The following is a 21,436-nucleotide window of genomic DNA, read 5'->3' on the forward strand; positions in this document are numbered from 1 at the left end:
GAAAAATGTCTCTGTTTGATATTTAATGTTTGTTTGTTTCTCTCTGTCTCTCTGCAGGACACGGTGTCAAACAGGGAGTGTTGCGGCGTCATGTGCAAATGTTCAGGACATGAAGGTATCCGTGGCTCTCGGGGCCCCCTGGGGTTAAAGGTGAGTCATACAAACAAGCCTTGAACTTTCAAACATGATGTCAAGAACATTTGGGAATACGTGTCAAATGCAATAAGAAGTCAGGTCTGTGCTGAGAGCGAGCAGACACAAGCAGTGATTTCATAAAGAAAACATCAGGCCTGGTTCAGCAGTTGATATCTCAAAGTAAAACCAGGACACATTTCACATTTCCACTTGCTCCGGGGTCAGTGTTAAAAGTAAACAGTCACAAAGGTTAAAGATGTTTCTCCTCAAGGCTGAGAGGAAGGACTCCATGATGAAAGTATAGCAGCCGGTTATCTTGAGATACAGACTAACTTAAGTCAAAGTTAAGTTAAATCAATGTTTCATGTTTGCAGGTACAGTTTTACAATAATTTTAATGATTATTTTATCGAAATAATTTTATCCTCCTCCGATCCTTTTCAGCATCTTGATCACTGATAACATACATGTGTTGATATTCTGACCTTTTTATTTTGAGTGCTAATAACATGTACATTTTTTTGTTTTATTGCAATTTTATTTTCCCATGTGGGTACTATTTCAGTTGTATGTTAGTCATAAGCTTTGATCCCTTAAATTTTTTGCCGTACACAACCATACCTGGGTATTTGTGAGGTTAAGCTAATTTTGGACCCAAAAGCAGGACTCAGACACACAGCTTGGAACAATTCAAATCTAGTTTTATTGAGAAGTTGTAGAGATGGAGGTTTGCAGAGCGGGCAGGCAGAGAGAGCTGAGCTGTCGGCTGGAAAACAAGCTGGCTAGACGCTGGGCGAGCCAGACATAACTGACCCATCTGAGATCTGAGGAACAGGAAAACACAGAGTCAAACAGAGTTCAGGCAAACTTAAACTTGGCCGTAACATAGTACCACGTTGGCGAAATGAACAATCTGGCAAAGACTGGAGTGTAGAGCCGGGATATAAATATACTGCAGGAGCTTGATGCGTGGATGGGTTACAAGTGTGCAGGTTGATCGGCAGCAGAGGGAAACAGAGCGCCACGCCCAGACAGACACACACAGACAGACAGAGGGAGAGAACAAGCTGGACCATGACAGTATTTTCAATAGAAATGGTTCTCTGCAATATGATGGTCATTAAAATATTCAAATCGACTTTATCACCCTCAACATGCAGCATCTGTAATCTCCTTGTTGTATTGTATTTCTGTATTTTCCTTTGTTGTTGTTTTAACTGTTGATGTTGTTTTTTTGGGAAAAATCACTAAATTAAGTATTAGAAAAAGAATGAGACAGTTAATGTGATTCTGAGATAGCAACCACGTACAAATTTAGCTGCTGTTCATATGGTTGTGTGAATCAAAAGTTGCTCAAGACTAAAACTGAAAAGTGGATATTTAAATTAGATTCTGCTAGAAATATTTCTTACATAACGCTTTCAATTTTATTATCATCAAGGAAACTGGTTTTAAAGCTGGATGTCCTTCTTGATTAAGTTTTGACCTGTGAGATTTTCACTCGATTTTTCTGCCACTGAAGCTGTTGTGTGTGTTTTAATTACAGGGTCAGCCTGGACAGAAGGGTCACCCTGGGTTCCCAGGAGAGGAGGGTGTTGCTGTAAGTTCATTTTTATTCATTTTATCAATACTTACATTAAATTTACATTAAATTAAATGTAAAAATTACATTAAATTTAAACTTTAAGATCCTCTCCGGACATGTTGAGAGACTGAAATACTCTTCTTTGACTAAAATGTGTCTGATATGGTGTTCCTTCCAATTACCTGGATAAAAATTCTGAAAACATCATCACTGTAAAGTCCATCCTCAGTGTTTGTACACTGGAGGCTTCAAGTTTCCACATCACACTTGTGTAAGTTGCAAACTGGACCACGACTGGCTCCAAACTAGTTGTGATGTCACAAATCTACCCGTTGGAATAGAACCGTGGCACCTACCAGTATCATCCAATCAAGTCGTCTTATATTGACGTCATCTGAGATACGTCATAATTACATAATTACTACGGCAGCTAGATCTGAGTTACAGCTAGACTGTAACTCAGAGGTGACGTCCACCTTACCAATGGATGATAACGTCCTTGTGAACCTACTAGCAGGCGTAGCAGGCTCCTTCTAACCCATAATTATGTTGATAACTACTATACTACCACTACTGATAACTACTGATAACGCCCATTAAGTTGAGTGATAACATTTATTTGGATTTAAGGTAAGCACAGAGAAAATTCACCAACAATCAAACAGCAAATAGAGTTAATAAAAACAATTACAAGACTAATAAAAATGCCACATAGTAAAACTTTAAGATCCCTAAGAAGAATCCATCTGGAAGGCAGTTTGCGGTCGGTTTAATTTAAAGGTTTTAGTGTAGTTTTTAGGTCATGTTTCTGTCGTTACGAGATTTAAATTAGAGAAGAGATTTGAGGCAGTTTGGAAGCTTTAACAGAGATGATAATAGATGATTAATCCATCCGGTTTTGTGATACAGAGAGTGATGAGGAGAACTACATTTGTCATCAGTGATACAGCATCAGACACTCTGATTAACAGGATTTAAGTATTTTAAATGATTGACTGAGAAAATAATTGGTGGTAGAGTTGCAACAATTAGTTGCTCTACACAAAATTAATCAGCAATAATTTTGAGAATCGATTACTCATTTAAGTCTTTTTTCAAGCAAAAAGGCCAAATTTTTGATGGTTTTTGGTTTTCAAATGGGAGAATTAGCTGCATCACCTTGAGCGCCAGTTAATTTTTCACAAACATTCACAGACTTTTTTTTTTTTGTTTTTTACTGTTTTCTGACTTTTTTATAGACAAAACAACCAATGATTCATAAAAAAAGAAAGAAACAATTGGCAGACAAATCGATAATAAAAATAATCATTAGTTGCAGCCCTACAAGTTCAACTGAAACTTTACCAACCCTGAGGGGGACTTTGTCTTGCAGCCAGGTAAAACAGAGACTGAGGCACACAGACTAAAATACATAAAACATGTATACATCAAGTGACAACATTAAACCTTAGAGCCTTAATTGCTGGATTATCCAAAAATAAAAATAATCATAAATAGCTGCAGCCCTAAAATCTTCACTGAGGCTTTCAATGTGTGTAAATCACCCAAATCCTGTTTTAAAAAATGTAAACTGTAAAACAGAGGGTCGAATGAATCAGTGTTTGTTACAGTGATGATATATTACAGCTGAATCAACATCTCTTCTACTGCTGGACTCTCATGTGTCTCTTTGTGTATGTGTTGCAGGGCGAGCGTGGGGGTCCCGGACCCAGTGGACCTCAAGGTGTCCAGGGTTGTTCTGGACTCAGAGGAATGAAGGTACAGTAATACTTTAGATTGTGATGTTAATAGTGAGTAGTATTTTAACTTGACAGAAGCATTCATGATGTGTGTGTAAATCAAACTGCGTTGTGTGTCTGCAGGGAAACCGAGGCCTTCGGGGAAACAGGGTGAGTGACTCAGACTGGCTGAACTTTAACATCAATTAAGTGAGGAAGTAATGTGATGTGTTGTATGTACTGAGGAATGTTTGAATAAACATTAAAGCACAAATAGAGTCTCATTGGAAAACACACAGAAAAGAAAAATCAGCTGTGACCCAGTTCTGTTCCTACGTTGCAGGGCGAGGATGGAGAAGACGGACTGGATGGAGTCGATGGACAACAGGTATGACAATATGACGATATATACATACAGTATATGATGATGATACACTGCTCTCCACTAATAATGCTGTGTTCATGTCATATCAGCATTGTTGTTATTACGAGATTGCGACTTGTAGATAGAATTCACACCAACTTACCAATGGTGGAAAGTAACTAAGTACATTTACTCAAGTACAATGCTGAGGTACTTGTACTTTACTTGAGTATTTCCATGTGATACTACTTTATACTTCCACTCCACTACATTTCAGAGGGAAATATTGTACTTTCTACTCCACTACATTTATTTGACAGCTTTAGTTACTTTTCAGATGAAGATTTGACACAATGGATAATATAACAAGCTTTTAAAATACAACACATTGTTAAAAATGAAACCAGTGGTTTCCAACCTTTTTGTCTTTTGACGTCTTACAAAAAGCAGTGTGTAGTCGGGGTCACATTTCACATGTCTATGAGTTGTTAACAGCTCCACCAAATAGTGATTTTTCCCTCTAAACTTCTCACATGCTTTCATTTCAATAAATGTTCAAATGATCCAATATTTCAGCAAAAATCAAAGATTTGAGAAAAAGTCCAAAAACTGAAAACAGATTTGTGTATCAGAACTTTGTTTTTTCTTCTTTCCTCTCCCATTAATCATCTCACGACCCCTCAGATTTATCTGCTGACCCTTTGGAGGGACCCGACCCCTAGGTTGGGAACCACTGGACTAAACTAGCTAACTGTATATAAAGTAGTGTAAACTAGCTCCACCTCCAGCAGCTACAACAGTAACATGCTGCTCTAACACTGATGCTTGACTATTAATAATCTAATGATGTCATATATAATAATATATCAGTCAGAGGGACCAAACCACTACTTTTACTGCAATACTTTAACTACATCAAGCTCATAATACTGATGTTCTTTTACTGTAGTAGGATTTTTCATGCAGGACTTTTACTTCTAATGGAGTATTTTGACATTGGTGTATTGGTACTTTTACTGCAGTAAAGGATTTCTTCCACCTCTGCAACTTACAAGTCATGATTATGACTGGAAAACTCTGATATACTGTATCAGACTTGGTGCCTCTTAATACAGAAGTGCTGGAAAATCATAAAAACAGGGCCGCCTCATGTCACACAGAGTCTGTCATTCAGTGTGTTTCCACCCACATTTTCTGAATATGGTGTAATACTGTCAGTGCACAGTATTTTTAACCCACACTCAAGCAACTCTATAATCATACAACTATCCTGAGTTGTCTGACGTGAATACTCACAAGTTGTAAACAATCTTTTCTGTCTCTGTCATCCATCCCATATGACAAGAACGTGGGACAAAAGCAGAGTAGGGATTTCACACAACTTCATCTTCAGTACTTCCAAGGTGCATAGAGAAGGAAAAGAGTCTGAAAAGGTCAAAACTCCATAAACACTTGTAGTATAAAGAACATTATTGTGAGACCGAGGCTGACCCAGGTGCCATAAGCTGGACTTTATTGTGAATTTGTGTATTTTACCTATTTAGGTGCTGCCCGTAGGCTGTCAGAAAAGAGAGCAGTGATGCAACATTAGAAGGCTGAGGTGGACAAAACCCAATAGAGTGAAGAAAGACAGACAGAGAACTTTATTAATCCCAAACAGAAGTTACAGTGTTACACCAGCCAAAGTCGAGATGAAATGAAAAATGCCTTTTTAACCCTTTGAGATCACATCCCTGGTCATATTGTGCATCTATTCAACAATATTTGCCAAAAAAAATACAAACACATCAATTTCTTTGTATTCTTATATCAAAATCCAATCATGTTTTCTTCCAGTAAAACAAAAATATGACATGCGCTTATGTAGGCGTGGACCAACCAATTTCAACCAATAATATCATGACATCTACCCATCAATCAATCCTCAACTTTTAGCAGCACAACGTTACGTCCTGCCTGTCTGTCCTGTTTCACTCAGAAATACGTCACCATACGGAAGTTAGATACTCTCACTAGATGCTGTTTCATCTGGACTTTAACGTAAATCACAAAAACAAAAAGAATTAGGTAAAAAAACAAATACAATTAGACTTGCAGGCAAGTATAATATGGTCCAAGCACCCCAACGCAATTCAGACCTAGAGCCTTACTGACCCAAAGCATCGAGGAGCGCAGAGCATTAACCAATGAGGCTTTAACAGGTGGTTTAACACACTGTATGTTAAGCATATTAATATGACCTCAGACAGTTCATGTTGCCAGAAAATGAACCAGTCTTGGACCACCAAGGTCGGGAATTCACACAGTATCTGGCATGTAACCACAGAATATCTGGCATGTAACCACAGAATATCTGGCATGTAACGACAGAGTATCTGGCATGTAACCACACAGTATCTGGCACATAACCATACAGTATCTGGCATGTAACCATAGAGTGTCTGGCATGTAACCACACAGTATCTGGCACATAACCATACAGTATCTGGCATGTAACCATAGAGTATCTGGCATGTAACCACACAGTATCTGGCACATAACCATACAGTATCTGGTATGTAACCATACAGTATCTGGCATGTAACCATTGAGTGTCTGGCATGTAACCACACAGTATCTGGCACATAACCATACAGTATCTTGCATATAACCATAGAGTATCTGGCATGTAACCACACAGTATCTGGCACATAACCATATAGTATCTGGCATGTAACCATACAGTATCTGGCATGTAACCACACAGTATCTGGCACATAACCATACAGTATCTTGCATGTAACCATAGAGTATCTGGCATGTAACCACACAGCATCTGGCACATAACCATATAGTATCTGGCATGTAACCATATAGTATCTGGCATGTAACCACAGAATATCTGGCATGTAACCATAGAGTATCTGGCATGTAACCACACAGTATCTGGCACATAACCATATAGTATCTTGCATGTAACCATAGAGTATCTGGCATGTAACCACAGAGTATCTGGCACATAACCACAGAGTATCTGGCATGTAACCACAGAGTATCTGGCACATAACCATACAGTATCTGGCACATAACCATATAGTATCTGGCAGGTAACCTCAGAGTATCTGGCATGTCATCTGGACAACTATCCACTAGCTCACAGATAACACTGAACGCAGAGGAGTCAGAGGTGGAAAACCCAACAGAAGAAAGTCAGACCGACAGATGCATTAAAATATGCCCAGATCAGCGCAATAACCATTATTAGGATTACTGTGTTATTTTGAAATCGTGAGAGTTGAAGTGCCCTTTTTATTGAAAACTTTATATAACGAGGACTCTCTCCACTTTATTTTTGCCCTGTGGTCACAGCAGAGCAGCGTTTTAGTGGCCACAGTCCTCACCTGCCTGCGGAAGAGATGCTCCTCTTAAGGCAAACAAACTAATAAGACCAGATGAAGCAGCCTGATGATGTGAAGACACTGAATGTTTCTGTTTTTTTTTTTCATTATGGAGGAAATGAGCGGGTGTGTTCAGGAAACGAGCTGATCGGGGGGGTTTTCGGGCTCTCAGTGCTGAGCTGTTTCTGGTTTTGTGTTTGCAGGGAGTGACGGGACGGGATGGAGGTCGAGGAGAGAGAGGACATCAAGGAAACCCAGTAAAATACTTCATATTTTCTCTTCTATGAAACTCAGATCATTGTCTGTCTGTCATCATAGTCATCAAACCAGAAAACCCTCCACTCACTAAATTTCACACAACATTGTACAACTCAAACTTACTGTATTTTTCCCATTTTATCATGAATATTGACAAAGATGCTTTTCTACCAAAGCTTGAATTATTAAACACAATGAAATAAACATAATTCAAAATCAAAGTAAAAGCTAACTAGCTAAACATATTATCAACAGTATTAATGCTAATACTTAGCATGTTAGCATTTACATGTAATTTATGATTAAATTTATAATGTCCTCATGAAAAAGATAAAAAATTGAATTGGAGAATTTCATAGAAATACTGAATATTTCATAGTACTTTTTATATTGTTACTATAACGTTTATTAAAAAAGTCATGATTCATATGAATAACTAATTAACATTTACATAACAACAAGCTATTTTACTTAGTTTTTAAATATTCTTATTAATATTTGCCATCTTCATATTGCTACTACTATTGAAAAGTTCACTTTATTTTTACATTTTTTACAAGATAATTACATTCTTGCATCATGAATATGTACATTTTAAATACAAAATAACTTAATGACTTACATTTATTTATAATTTAGGGGCATGTGAATCTGCAATTTGTTCATGACAGAAAATAAAACATTGATAGATCAATAAATAAACATATGATTTGATTAATTTACCTTAAATCTTTATACTTTCTATGATAAATTACTTTTTTATATTTATGAATATTATTGATATTTACAGTATTTAGCAGATACTACAGAGCCTGCAGTCTTGAAAGAATAAAAACGTTTTTCATGTAAATTATTAACAAATCAAATGCATTACTATCATTTTGTCTTTTTTTGTTTTTCCTCTTTTTATTGTTTTGTGTTTATTTGTTTATTTAGTCACACAGACAGGTAGGTCTCTGTCAGAAGAATATGAGAACAAACTGTCTTGCTTTAGTTCAGTGGAATTCCCCTTTAGCTGTCACACCCTCCAGATGAGGCATCACAGAGTGATGTCGGAGTGAAGCTCGGAGGTGTTGACCTCTGACCTCCGGCTGGTTGATTAATGGGTTGAACTGTCGTCCTCAGGGTATCCCAGGTATCAGAGGAGAGGCGGGACCGAAAGGAGAGCGAGGACTGAGAGGAGATCCGGTGAGTTTCAGTGTTTTCTCTCTCTGGATGAGTGGATTTAAAATCTATTTGTGGCAAATATGCTGTTTGCAAAATTACATATCAAATAACTGATTTTCTGTGCAATGACCTGTGTTCCACTGACATCACCGATGCCTTAAGCTGCTTTAAGTTTCATGCTCCTAAATGTTGGAATAGTCTCCCTGAGTTTACTCTAAGATGTGCTCAGTCTCTCATTTCTTTAACATTTCTTTTCTCTGTTTCCTTTCAAAAATATGTAATACATCCTTTGTAACTGAATAATGTAGATGTGCGTCTCCCTGTCTGCTTGTTGCAAATGGTTGTTATCATTGATACTATTTTCATTATTACTGTTAATATCGTGATCCCTATTGTTATTATTATTATTTTATTTTCTCTCTCTCTCTCTCTCTTCTTCTGTTTTCTTTCTAATATCCATGTAAAGAACATTGTGTTTTCCCCTCAGTATGAAATATACTATATAAATAAAACTTGCCTTGCCTAAGTTCTGCCTGACAGGACGAATTCAGGGGAAATAAAGTCTCATGTGCAACAATGTCAGCACAGAGAAGTTGTTTTACTGAGATCAAGGATTCATTTTGTTTAACTTGGACTCATAACATCAGTCCTGAATTGGATTATTTTGAACAGATGTGAAAGTAATTTGTGCATAAATATTACAGAGATTGCAGAAAACTGTCAAACTCTCACAGTCAAATGCAGAATTGAACTTATTAAATTGTTATTAATAAATTTAATTTAATAAGGTTAAATTTGCTGTCACTTCTCTGGTCACAGGATTACAATCTCCTGGAAGGACAGAGTGGTGATTTTCTCTGTGAATAAAATGTGAATGTTATTTAACTTGGAGCTCTCAGATTTTAGTTGTTTCTATTACATGAACGCAACATAATAGTTCTGGTCAAGATTCTGACGGCTTCACCATCCAACGCTTTCTCCTAGAAATTACATTTATATATTACTAAATTATTTTCCCAATTATGCTTCGTTTGCATATGTAATAGCTTTGTAACAGATCTTTTTGAATGAAATGTACATTTATGTACTGCATTAAGTCACAGGACGGAGGTCAGGGTGGATGGTGGACGTTGACATCAGAGAGAGAGGTTCACATCCTGAGTCCTGTGCGTGTGTTTTAGTTTTAGACCACAAAAGCACTTCAGGTTCAGCTCAGTGAAAGATATTGCAGATTTGTTTAAATGTTAATAAACACGTGTATTAAACAGAGACCAGGATCTGTCTCTAACCTTAACCGAGTGCTGCCAGAGTCTGAACACAACCATGAGAATGTTTAATAAAGCTGTAGTTACTATGAGCAGATATTTTACAGCAAGATTTGATATTTTGACAGAAAACAAATGAAATAAATTGTCTATGAACATTTCATTAATACGTTCAGATACGTTATTAACAACTTTTTCTCATTATGTTGACCGTAAAGGTAATCTGAGCAGCAGTAGCAGTTTATAAATGTCATTTCTAGGAGACGGTGTGTGAGACTGATCAAACAGGGACTCAGTAACTTTTTTTCAGATCTCCACTACATTTATAAATAATGAGTTGACCTCTTAACAAAGCCGAGCAAATTGAAAGAGGTGTTACATCATAAAATCCCCAAATCTCAATAAAACGTTGGGTCTTGTTATTTGCATTAGAGAAACAGGACTACTGTGCTGACTGGTACTTCAGGATGAATCTGAGAGCCTCCCATTGACTTCCCAGTAAAAAAAAAATCTGTATGTTTGGAGAGAAGAGAGTGAGAGTCAGCTTGTTATGGTTAAAAACTCAAGACCATACTGGGCTGAAAATTCAGATTAAAATCTTAAACATGCATTCAGCATCCTCAGCCAAATCTAAAGTCACTGAAAGCAGTGTAGCTGGAACACAGCTGGGACAGCTGGAGGCTCCACTTCAGGGAACATGATGTTGAGTTTATCTTCAAGTTAACACTTTGGCTTTGTGTTTTGTCTGACAGGGTGAACCAGGTACTGATAACACCGTCCCCGGAGCCAAAGGAGAGCGGGGGAACCCAGGTTTACCGGTAAGAAACATCTCAAACTGCATGTGTGTGTTCAGATTGATGCATTTATATTTTATATTCACGTTTTGTCATTTGGCAGACGATTTTATCCAAATTGTCACATAGCTGACCAGTTACAAGTGAAATGACAAACAACACTATGAAGATGCAATGAAGAGCAACAGCAGTAATATGAGACGGTCAGCTGACTGTCTGTTGGAGCATATCAGGCATCGTTGGAGGTTAAGCTTTGTGCAAGTTATTTGATAAATTTGTGGTTTTGGATCAACTTTTGATTAAGTCCAGAAACTCTAGTGCAGTGTTTTGTTAATGTTTGCAGCAACTTTTTCTGTTTTTATTGACAGGAAACATCTTAAGAATGCCAATTTAATAGATTATTGTGGGGAAAACTAGTTGCCAAGTTTGTGATTCTTACACTGAAAATGATTCCCTGTTTACAAATATTTAAGTGTGTCATAAACCCTGAAACTTCTCTGGTCAGATCAGTTCTTCCCGTATCGCTCTGCTGAAAGTCGATGTGTTTAAATCTACAGGGACAACCTGGACCGGACGGGTTGAGAGCTGAGGATGGAATCACTGGAAACCCGGTGAGATTTTTTTACCTTCATTCTTACCTTCAGTACAACAGGAAGTAGCTGAAACCTGCTTTAAATGGTTCTAGATGACGTCACAGCTGTGGGGGCGAATTTGAATTTGCATATTCTAATGTATAATTGTACATATTAGAGATTAAAAATCTTTGTAATCTTCAATTTATTGCTTTTTACAAACTGATGTAAGAGGAAACCTTTAACAGCATTTTTTAAAGCAGTGCTTATAGGCTGTTTAACAGTCACTCCACTGACTTAACTTCATCTAGAGTTTTGTTACTGTCACAGTAACAAACCATATCTTTAAGATTAAAATGGTGACTAACATCAGTTGCATTGAAAACGAGAGAATTTAAATCAAATCAAAATGTTATTATAATTTTATTGTAATTTCAAAATGTGTAGATGTTTTATCATCATGTATTTACATTCACATATTTGGAGAATCACTGGATAGATTTTATGTAAAATTTTGACCTCATTAGAAATACACAACTTATTATGCAAAGATCTTCTCCAGTTTATTTCTGCAAAAATGTGAATGAATATTAAGAGATTAACAGTCGGTGCCATTAAAGCGTTGCAGAAGAAGAAGACACAACGAGATGACGTCATTAAAAGAGCGACAGTCAAAACTCAAACGATGGAAAACATGATGGAAATATGACTTTTGTGTTTGTTTCATGTATTGATGTGAGGAAGGTTACAGTCTCCTCATCATCATCGCTCCACACAGATCTGATGTTTTCAGCTCTTCAATGACGTTTAAGTCACATGATTCATTTATTCACTCGGTCTGTTTACATTTGCTTTTTATCCACACAGCTACTGTTACACATCAGACAACAACAAACATATTTTAAAGATATTTCGAGAGTTTTTTTGATTGCTTGACATTTCCAGGTGGATGGAAATGCACCTAGTATGCACAATATCCCAGCCTCAGAGAATAATGTCATCACATATATCTAATTATTCTTCAAACATTTTGTGTGACGCTGCTGTTTTTCTGCTTTTCAGGGTCCAGAGGGAAGAAGAGGGCCACTGGGTGAGAAGGTACGAGTGGAAAACAAACAACATTCAGTGCTGTTAATGCTGGTTTACATCACTTCTAAACAACACCCTTTTTGAACACTGTGTATGTGTGTTTCTGCAGGGTGCACCTGGACAGCCTGGAGATCCAGGACTCGCAGGTAGTGCAGGTGCTTCAGGTCAACAGGTGAGTGATCAGACCAACATGAAGTAAACATGAAGTCGTTCTGTCCTCATAGTGACATTAATAACGTACACGTGCCACTGTGTTAAACTTGTCCTTGTTGTCTCTGCAGGGTCCCAGAGGGGTCAGAGGTCAACCGGGACCAAGAGGAATCGTTGGTCTTCCTGGACCTCAGGTCAGTACATCACCTCAACACTGACTCTACTTCACCAACATCTGACCCAAGACCAGCCAATATGTTCACATCAGGAATCTAAAGAAATGTCCTGAATTTCATCAGATTTTACAGTTTTTCTTCTAAACTTCTACAAACACATAGTTGTAAGTCATAAAAGAAACAGGAACATCATCCAAAATTTGATTTGTATTCTCACCGTAAAACAGCAGTATCCTGCCCCCTGCCCCCATCCCCTCAACGACTCTACTTAACAAGCGTTTGCTAATTCTGCGGTTGTCATGTGACGGTTTCATCACTGCAAGTCACAAATCATGGAGACTGACAGTCTGATGTCACCACAGCTGTCACCTGACTTCTAGGACTCATCTGTTGTCTGGTTCCAGTTTACTTTTATCTACTAAAAGTGATTTAAATACTGTCTTATCAGGTTTGTGAAGTGGACAGCGAGCGGGAACGTACAGAAATCACATCTAATATCACACAGAATATGCGTTAAAGGTTCTGATTGTAGCTATTTCAGTCGTTGAGGCTCATCCATGTGGTGTGTAGATCTGACCCGCCCTCCAGTTATCTTTATTTATGAGTCCTGCATGGAGCTCGTTAAGTTACTCAATCATGTGGAGGCAGAAATAACCTCTCACAGCTGATTCCTGCCATAATTCCTTCCACAGAGACACACAGACAGGTGAGCTGCATGTAAGGGTCATAAAACCTTCACGAGTAAAAAACCAATGAGTACTTAATCAAACCACCTGTTCAACAAGCATAAACATGTAGAAAAGCAGGTATTTTCAACTGCTTATTGTTATGAACAAGCTGAAACCAAAGCTGTCCGTATGTCACCTGTTTAACTTAGTTTAGCTTAGCTAACCCTAACGCTAACCCACTAACTGGTCAAATTCTTGTAAATTTAGCTACTACTACTTCTACATGCTGCTCTAGTAACAATATTTAGTGATATCTAAAGCTGCAGCGCAGGACTTTTGTCTCCCCCTTCTGGCAGTGAGAGTAATTACAAAAACACTGTCGACTTGTGCTTACATCATAGGCTCCGCGGTAGCCTACTTCGTCACTACTGTTGTGGCTTTAAAATGGTGGATAAATAGTTCTGAGCGTCATACAACCCCCTGCAGAATGACTCGTTTGATGAATTTGATGAATTTAGTCTGATAACATTTGGGAAGTCTAAGAGCCGCAAGGTTAAACGACTTTATCCCCATTCAAGTTAGCAGAGAGCTAACCAGAAGTTAGCCGCTTGGATGGCGGAGGTCTGTGGTACGCATGCTCTGCCCATAGAGCAAAGAGCATGCTCAGTATGACTCATCCGGCCAGCACAGGAATGTCAAACCCGACACCAGATTAAAAACTCTGAATACTGTGAAATACAGAGAGATTTATCTGGTGGTTAAAGGTTTGATCGGCATTAAGTGAACTCATTTGGCACAGACATTCATTTATATATAAAAGTTCTGCACTGCAAGTTTAAGAAATCAATCAGTTTAATCTAATCAATTCTAATCATGTTCTAAATTTATTCTTTTTAAAAATAATAATTAAAAAAACAAAGCATTTTTTTAGTAATGAAAAAGAACCAATAAGAGAATCAATAAAGAATCAGACAGATAGAAGTCAAAATTCTAACGATACCCGTCTCTACAGTATAGGAGAGAAAATCACTGTTCAAATCCCTTTAATATATAATAGCCTTGTTGTTATTTTGTGATTATTGTTTTTCATGGCGTGCAGTGTGAACCCCCAAACCCTCCCACCAAACAACCCCCTCCCTGCAACCACAGCCCTCCAAAAGCCCTGGAAAAACCCTGGATGTCAGAGAGAAAGATTTAACCATAATGAAAAATAATATAAGTAGATGTTTTTGAGATGATTTAAAGAGGTTTGTCTGTCATGAAACTCTTGAGTTGTGTCGCCCCAAATCAACAAACTGAAAGAAGCACAGAGCTGCAGAATCTCAGATGAGGTTTAAAAATGCCTTACAGCATTTAAACAGAGCAGCACATTACCTACAAGTTATGATACGTTTATTTTCCTACAGCAGTTACTGTGCAAATCTATCATATGTCGATTTTAAATATTCATTTCATCCACAGATTTGTATCAGCGTAAAAAAAAGTTAAATCCAGTACAAGTCCAGTTTCAGACAAGATATAACAAGAAATACATATTCAATGAAAGAAAACTTCTGGAGAGTCAGGCTGTTTATGAACGTACGTCCTCGACATGGTGTCTTCTGTGTAACAATGACAAGGTTCAGGATTTATCTGTTTTCAGAGGCTTGGAGTTAAAAAGGTAAAGTTTTGTTAAAATCTTAAGGGTTTGTCCTCAGGAGAGCAGCAATGGGATCATAAAAAAGTCACAAACTGCCAATTAGACTTTGATTTGATTTCTTACATGCAAGTGGAAACTTTGGCCTGATGTTGGCGCTAGAAGAAAAGTCAGGGGGTCACCAGAGCTGTTGGGATTCATCCTCTGGGGAACATGAACTTTAACAGGACATTTCTGATCTGGTCTTTAGCTGTTGGGATGTTTTGCTCTTTAACTGAGTGTTGGACAGACAAACTAAACAAACTCGGTAAGGGAAGAAATGCTCCATTTACAGTAACTGAACTGTGAAACCACCCACACAGATCATTCAGTGGTCTGATTGGAAAAAAAACAGCTAATCAAAAGTAATCACAATAATTCACAGTTTCAACCCAGCCTCAACCTTTCTTACAAGGTAACATTTCGTACATTTCTTCAGCTTATCGCTACATTTCTGTTCATGTTTTACTGCCCAAAAAAGCTACAATAAACAGATTTCTTTCAGTTTGTGGCAATGTGATCTCATATTCAATCTGTGAGTAATTATAGTGCTGCTGACTGCACAGAGCCAACAGCATAATTTATGAGCAGAAAAAGTGAACTTTACAGGGTCATTATTCATGAAAATACAGTGAGATTCAATCACCAGCTTAGATTTTACTTTTTTTTATAATAATGTGCTTTAATTTAAAAGTTCAAACATTTGCTTTACATATCTGTCAGTAATAACAAATGAAGCCTAGATGCTCATAAATCATGTAGCATGTAATTTAGCTCCATGACTGCACTACAGTAGAAAAAGCTGAAAATAATGAGCCGATATGACATGAATGTAACATATATTCAATCAGCTAAAATATGCTAAACTATCAGTGTCATTGGAATGCCTTCATCTAGAGATTCACTAATAATGGAGTTATTAGTGTGTTTGTAAACTTGTAATGATTTACTGGTAAAACTTAACTTTAAAACTCCCTATTTAAATGGTTTATAACACATTATAATGCCGTTGTTAGCAGATATGTGTTTATTATACCAATATGTAATAAGCAGAAGTGTTTGCTGTTATATATACAGATAATTAATATAGTAACACACAGCTGTAATAATATAAAATATGTCTTCATAGGAGACGTTATAATTTTTGACAAAAACTGTGCAATAATAGACACTTAAAATGTCCTTATATCTGCTTTTGACTACAATAAAGTGTGTTAAAAACCATTTATTAACTGTTTATATAGTGATTATAAATGATAAGTAGGGGGACTTAAGGTCTCACTAGTTAATAATTAACTCTTCGTTTACAAGCACACGAATAACTTATAAATGACTTATTACTAACAAGTCCGGCTGTCAGTTGATTTTCCACTTCAGCGCTTGTTTCCAGGTGTTCATTGTCTAAAAAGTAGTATAAAGTCTTGTCTGTATCCAGGAGGAGCTGTCCATGGTTGAGTTGCATTATGGGTAATGTAGGCACCAGGTTTTGACAAAGAAGAAGAATGTGCATCAATTTTCATCCTTTTTTTAAAAAAAAACACATTTCCATCATGAGTCCAACTGTGTTATAGGAGTAAAAGAGTACTCTTAGGTTATCTGTAGTTTAATATCCTTTGAGCACTTATTTAGAAAAGTGGTGAAACTGAATCTTTTTGTTGAGGTGTACTAGCATGCAGTTTTAACTGCACAGTGTCTTTTGTTTTGAGACTTCAGATGAAAAACAACTTTCTTGCCAACTCTAGTACATTGACAGACATGTTTATGAATATGCATTATCCCTGCTAAATAAACATAAATATACGTAATATATATGTAATAAAGTATACATGACGTGAGTAGAGCTGCAACAATAAGACAATTGACAGAAAATTAATAGCCAGCGTTTTGATAATCAATTAATTGTTTTGAGTAATTTTTTAAGAAAAAAAAAATGTTCTCTGATTCCAGCTTCTCAACTGTGAATATTTTCTGGTTTCTTTAGTTCTCTATGACAGTAAATTGAATATCTTTGGGTTGTCAACTGTTGATCAGAAAATAACAGGATCTTTGAGGACGTTATCTTGACTTTGAGAAACTCTGGGAGACATTTTTCACCACTTCCTGACATTTTAAAGACCAAACAATGAATCAATAATGAAAATAATCATAAGTTTCAGCCCTAGGTGTGACAGCGATGAACACGGTAACAGTGTTCTGGTTTTCCTGCAGGGTGGACCTGGAACAGTTGGAAACCCGGGAACAGGCGGACGCCGTGGCCCGAACGGACAGAAGGTGAGTGACATCAGTATCATCTGAGACACTTAAATCCTGATCAACAGAGCATTCGATTTATATCTCCAGAAAATTTTAAAGCTGCACTAATCAATATTTTTACTCCAACTGGATGATCGTGTTGCTCTGTTTGTCGTTAAAGGGTCAACAAGGAGAGCCAGGTGTGAAGGGTGCTCCTGGATCGCGGGGACCCATAGGAATGCCGGTAAGACATAAACATCAGCTGTGTTTGTATCAAGGGTGGAAGAAGTATTCAGATACTTTACTGAAGTAAAAGTACAGTAGTAATACCACATTATGAAATACTAAATTACATGTAAAAGTCCTGAATTCTTAATTAAAGCCCTGTAGAGTTTCTGTTTATATATAGTTTGTTTATATGTGCTGAAAATATTTCCTTCATTAAACATTTGCAGAACCAGTTTGCAAAAATATTTGTGCATTGTTTACAAACATTTTTGGATCAGTGGAAAAAACATAAAACCACAGAAATGTGTCCGTCTGCATTTTCATCCTCACGCACGATACAAATAAAATGTTTCAACCTCCTTGTTAAAACATTTCACTACTATTAGTCGTGAAACTCCACAAGGTACCTTTAAACAAAAGTATAGACATAAATAAGCAAAATGTACCTAAAGCAAGACTATGGAACTTTTTATGAACAGCGGCCGCTGTAGCCAAAAGTTGCAATTACAGGATAACGCATTTCATTTCCTTTCATTTTCCAAAATGATCATTATTACAGCTGCTTGAAAGACGTCATCATCAGGAGACCTGACTGAGCAAAAACGTGTAACACACAAGTAGAAAAGAGCCATAAAGTCAGAAAACTGATGTAAACATGTTTTCAGACATCAGCCACCATGAACCAGACATAGTGAAACTGTAACAGTAGAACCGCTGAGTGAGGTTGTATTTTATTGCTTGTGATTTAAACTGTTCATCATCGTTTCATGTCATTCATTTAATTTCATTGATTGATTTGTTGGAACTGTTCTGTTCCAGAACAAGTTGTGATCCATTTTAATGTTAGTTTAATGCAGTTTAATGCAGTTTAATGTTAACTGTTTAATGTATAAATAGATAATGATTGTGTATGTGTGTGTGTGTGTGTGTGTGTGTATTCAGGGTCAGGATGGTAGAGACGGTTATGGAACTGCAGGACCCAAAGGTGCCAAGGTAGAGTCACCTTACACATTTTTTAAAAAGTCCTTTGTTAGATTTTAATACTTTTATGACCACAGTTCATTTTTAAATAATAAAAATGTTCCCTTTTACCGTCTCTACACAGGGAGATCCTGGTTTCCCTGGTTACCCTGGTTTACCGGTGAGTCCATCCATTTTCACCAACATCAGTTCAGATAATAAAACCCTTACAGTATGAAAGGATGGATGAGTCTGGACTGTGACTCAGTTTGGAACATTGGCTGTGATATCAGTGTAGGCTCCAAACCTCCAGCTGGAGGTGAATGCACCGACAAACAGCAGCGTTCCCCGGTAGATCAAAGATTATCAACAGTACAAGCAATCAGAAGGACGGATGTGGAGCGTCAGTGGCTTCAGCATCAAAACAATAGAGCTGTGAAACAGGCGCTCCTTGTTCCTGCAATAAAAGTCATTTATTTTTCTCACAGAAGACATTAGTGACCCACACCTGGAGCTGTTCAACAACTTGGATTAACATGAAACTCTACCGACTGAATCATCAAAACAACAGATGAACAACTGTGTTAGATGATATCTTGTTCTTTGATTAAAAACTCAAAGCTACAAGGCTGTGGACATCAAAAAATTTAAGCTAAGAAGTTAACTACAAGTCCCAGATGCATTTCAGCAAGAAACAACACAACAATCACAGGGCTTAAAATTAGGTCCCATGCGTTGCTAGGAGCAGTGTTTGTTTAAAGAAAATATTTAAATGGGAACACAGAATGAGGAAAAACACTTCAGAAACCAGCGCATCCCCTCACTTCACAACTCTATATTCCTGTAAGTGCAAGGAAAAGAAATAAGAGACATCACAGACCCACTCTGTCCGTGGCTCTCAGCTCCAAGCCCGTTGATTTCTACTTGAAGGCTCAATCATTTTCTAAAACAACTAGTCGCTGTAGTTTTTAACAAAAAGGAGGAAATTTGTCAGGGACTATTTTCAGCAGCGGATGAATCCACATGTGGTGCTTTAGTGAGTATTTCTAGCAGCAGGACTGTTTGTGTGAGACTGAATCAAAATAAACTGCACTATACTTCAAAGTAGAATTTATTCTTGGGGAAAAAATACAATGAAGAATAGGGATGAAACTCATTTTTAAGGTGGTGAGTGAAGGCCAGATTTACTGTGTAGAAAAAATAAAATTACATAAATGAACTTCAGTCTTTTGGCTGCAGAAGTTTTAACCTGTCAATTAATTTTACAACTTGAAAAAGGGATGTTTGAAGAAAAGTGAAACACAGCACCGAATTCTCATGGAGACACATAATTTAGGCCTTTTCAGACTGTTTTCAGTCACAGAACTGCATTAGATGAGCTGTATATGGGAGGATTTACAGATGTGGCTGAAATTATTGGTACCCTTGCATTTTATTAAAATACTGCACCAAGATATTTTATCATCAGTGCATGTCTATGTTTGGTTTGCTGTGGAACAAAACAAAAAAGTCGTAAAAAATAACTGAATTCATGTTTATTCTACAAAGACATTCTAAAGCAGCCTGGACAAAATTATTGGTACCCTTTAGAAGTTGTAAGAAATAATTGATTCATAGTGATACTTCAAGCAGACTATTGTGATTTAAGTAGTATCACAGGTGTTTTCAATCTTATAATCACTCATGCATCCAGTTTAAAACGATAGAGTTACTCACTCTTTTGTTTTGTGCCACTGTGTACATCACACTGAACATGATAAACAGAAGGAAAACTAGACAGTCTGAAGATATTAGAAAAAAAGTAATAGCCAAGCATGGTCAACGAAAAGGTCACAAGACCATCTCCAAAGAGCTTGATGTTCCTTTGACCACTGTTGCCAATATTATTAGAAAGTTTAAGGCCCATGGAACTGTAGCCAACGTCTCTGGATGTGGTCACAAGAGGAAAATTGGCCCGAGATTGAACAGAGGGATCGCTTGAATAGTTGAGAAAGAACCAAGGAAAACTTCAGCACAGATCCAAGCTGATCTTCAAGTTGAGGGTACGATAGTTTCAAGTTGCACCATCCCTTGCTGTCTGAATGAAAACAGACTCCATGGTAAAAGACCCAGAAAGACCTCACTTCTAAGAGGGAGACACAAAAAAGCCAGACTGGACTTTGCCTTTGCGTGTTGACAAGCCACAGTCCTTCTGAGAGAATGTGCTTCAGACAGATGAAACTAAAGTAGAGCTTTTTAGTAAATCACACCAACCCTGTTTACAGAGGAAAAAATCAAGCTTTCAGAGAAAAGAACAGCATGCCTACTACGGAGGAGGTTCAGTGATGTTTTGGGGTTACTTTGCTGCTTCTATGTCTTAGTCGTAGGTCATGGGTCTTCCAGCAGAATAATGACCCCGAACATACATCAAAAAGCAGCCAAGAGTGAATGAAAAGAAAACACTGGACAGTTCTGAACTGGTATGAGTGCCATGAGTTCTGATCTGAATCCCATTAAACATCTGTGGAAAGAGTTGAAACTTGCAGCTGGGAGACGACACCCATCAAACCTGAGAGAATTGGAGTAGTTTGCTGAAGAAGAGGCCAAACTACCAGTGAAGAAGAGTAGAAACTATATTCAGAGTTACAGAAAGTGCTTGACTGCAGTTATTGCCTCCAAAGGCTGAGCTACAAAATATTAAGTAAAGGGTACCAATATGAAAAAAAAGAATGATGGATACCATATACTTCTGTCAGTTTCACTTTAATACAGAGAAAATGTAGGTTTTATTTAAAAACATTTTCAGCCATGTCTGTATTAATGACATATTGAATTTATGTTGTGTTTTCTGGCATTTGTCCAAATTCTCTTGCAGCCTTGAGATAAGAGAAACAACACATGTAATAATTTATCTGGTCAGGATGGTCAGATGTTGAAATTACATTTAATCGCGTCTTTGAGTGATTATGTTTATATTTTTTGATATCCAAAGATAAGACGGAGTCAAGCTATGAGAACCGAGATGCTTGCTGTTGTGAATTTACT

The 21,436-nt window shown here is 37.3% G+C and overlaps 1 protein-coding gene across 4 annotated transcripts in view; it reads left to right on the forward strand.

Moving 5' to 3' along the window:
• The window catches only part of LOC121905978 (collagen alpha-6(VI) chain-like), an 82,877-nt gene that overhangs the window by 45,516 nt on the left and 15,925 nt on the right, over nucleotides 1-21,436 (forward strand). For all 4 annotated transcript variants that reach the window (XM_042424596.1, XM_042424595.1, XM_042424597.1 and 1 more), the window contains 16 exons: nucleotides 58-150; nucleotides 1,681-1,734; nucleotides 3,406-3,477; nucleotides 3,582-3,608; nucleotides 3,781-3,825; nucleotides 7,382-7,435; nucleotides 8,562-8,624; nucleotides 10,621-10,686; nucleotides 11,220-11,273; nucleotides 12,297-12,332; nucleotides 12,433-12,495; nucleotides 12,605-12,667; nucleotides 17,201-17,263; nucleotides 17,406-17,468; nucleotides 18,395-18,445; nucleotides 18,558-18,593. In XM_042424596.1, the coding sequence (XP_042280530.1) occupies nucleotides 58-150; nucleotides 1,681-1,734; nucleotides 3,406-3,477; nucleotides 3,582-3,608; nucleotides 3,781-3,825; nucleotides 7,382-7,435; nucleotides 8,562-8,624; nucleotides 10,621-10,686; nucleotides 11,220-11,273; nucleotides 12,297-12,332; nucleotides 12,433-12,495; nucleotides 12,605-12,667; nucleotides 17,201-17,263; nucleotides 17,406-17,468; nucleotides 18,395-18,445; nucleotides 18,558-18,593 (903 nt within the window). The remainder of the gene's footprint in view (nucleotides 1-57; nucleotides 151-1,680; nucleotides 1,735-3,405; nucleotides 3,478-3,581; nucleotides 3,609-3,780; nucleotides 3,826-7,381; nucleotides 7,436-8,561; nucleotides 8,625-10,620; nucleotides 10,687-11,219; nucleotides 11,274-12,296; nucleotides 12,333-12,432; nucleotides 12,496-12,604; nucleotides 12,668-17,200; nucleotides 17,264-17,405; nucleotides 17,469-18,394; nucleotides 18,446-18,557; nucleotides 18,594-21,436) is intronic.

Source organism: Thunnus maccoyii, chromosome 10 (genome assembly GCF_910596095.1).
Source record: "Thunnus maccoyii chromosome 10, fThuMac1.1, whole genome shotgun sequence".
Taxonomy (NCBI): Eukaryota; Metazoa; Chordata; class Actinopteri; order Scombriformes; family Scombridae; genus Thunnus; species Thunnus maccoyii.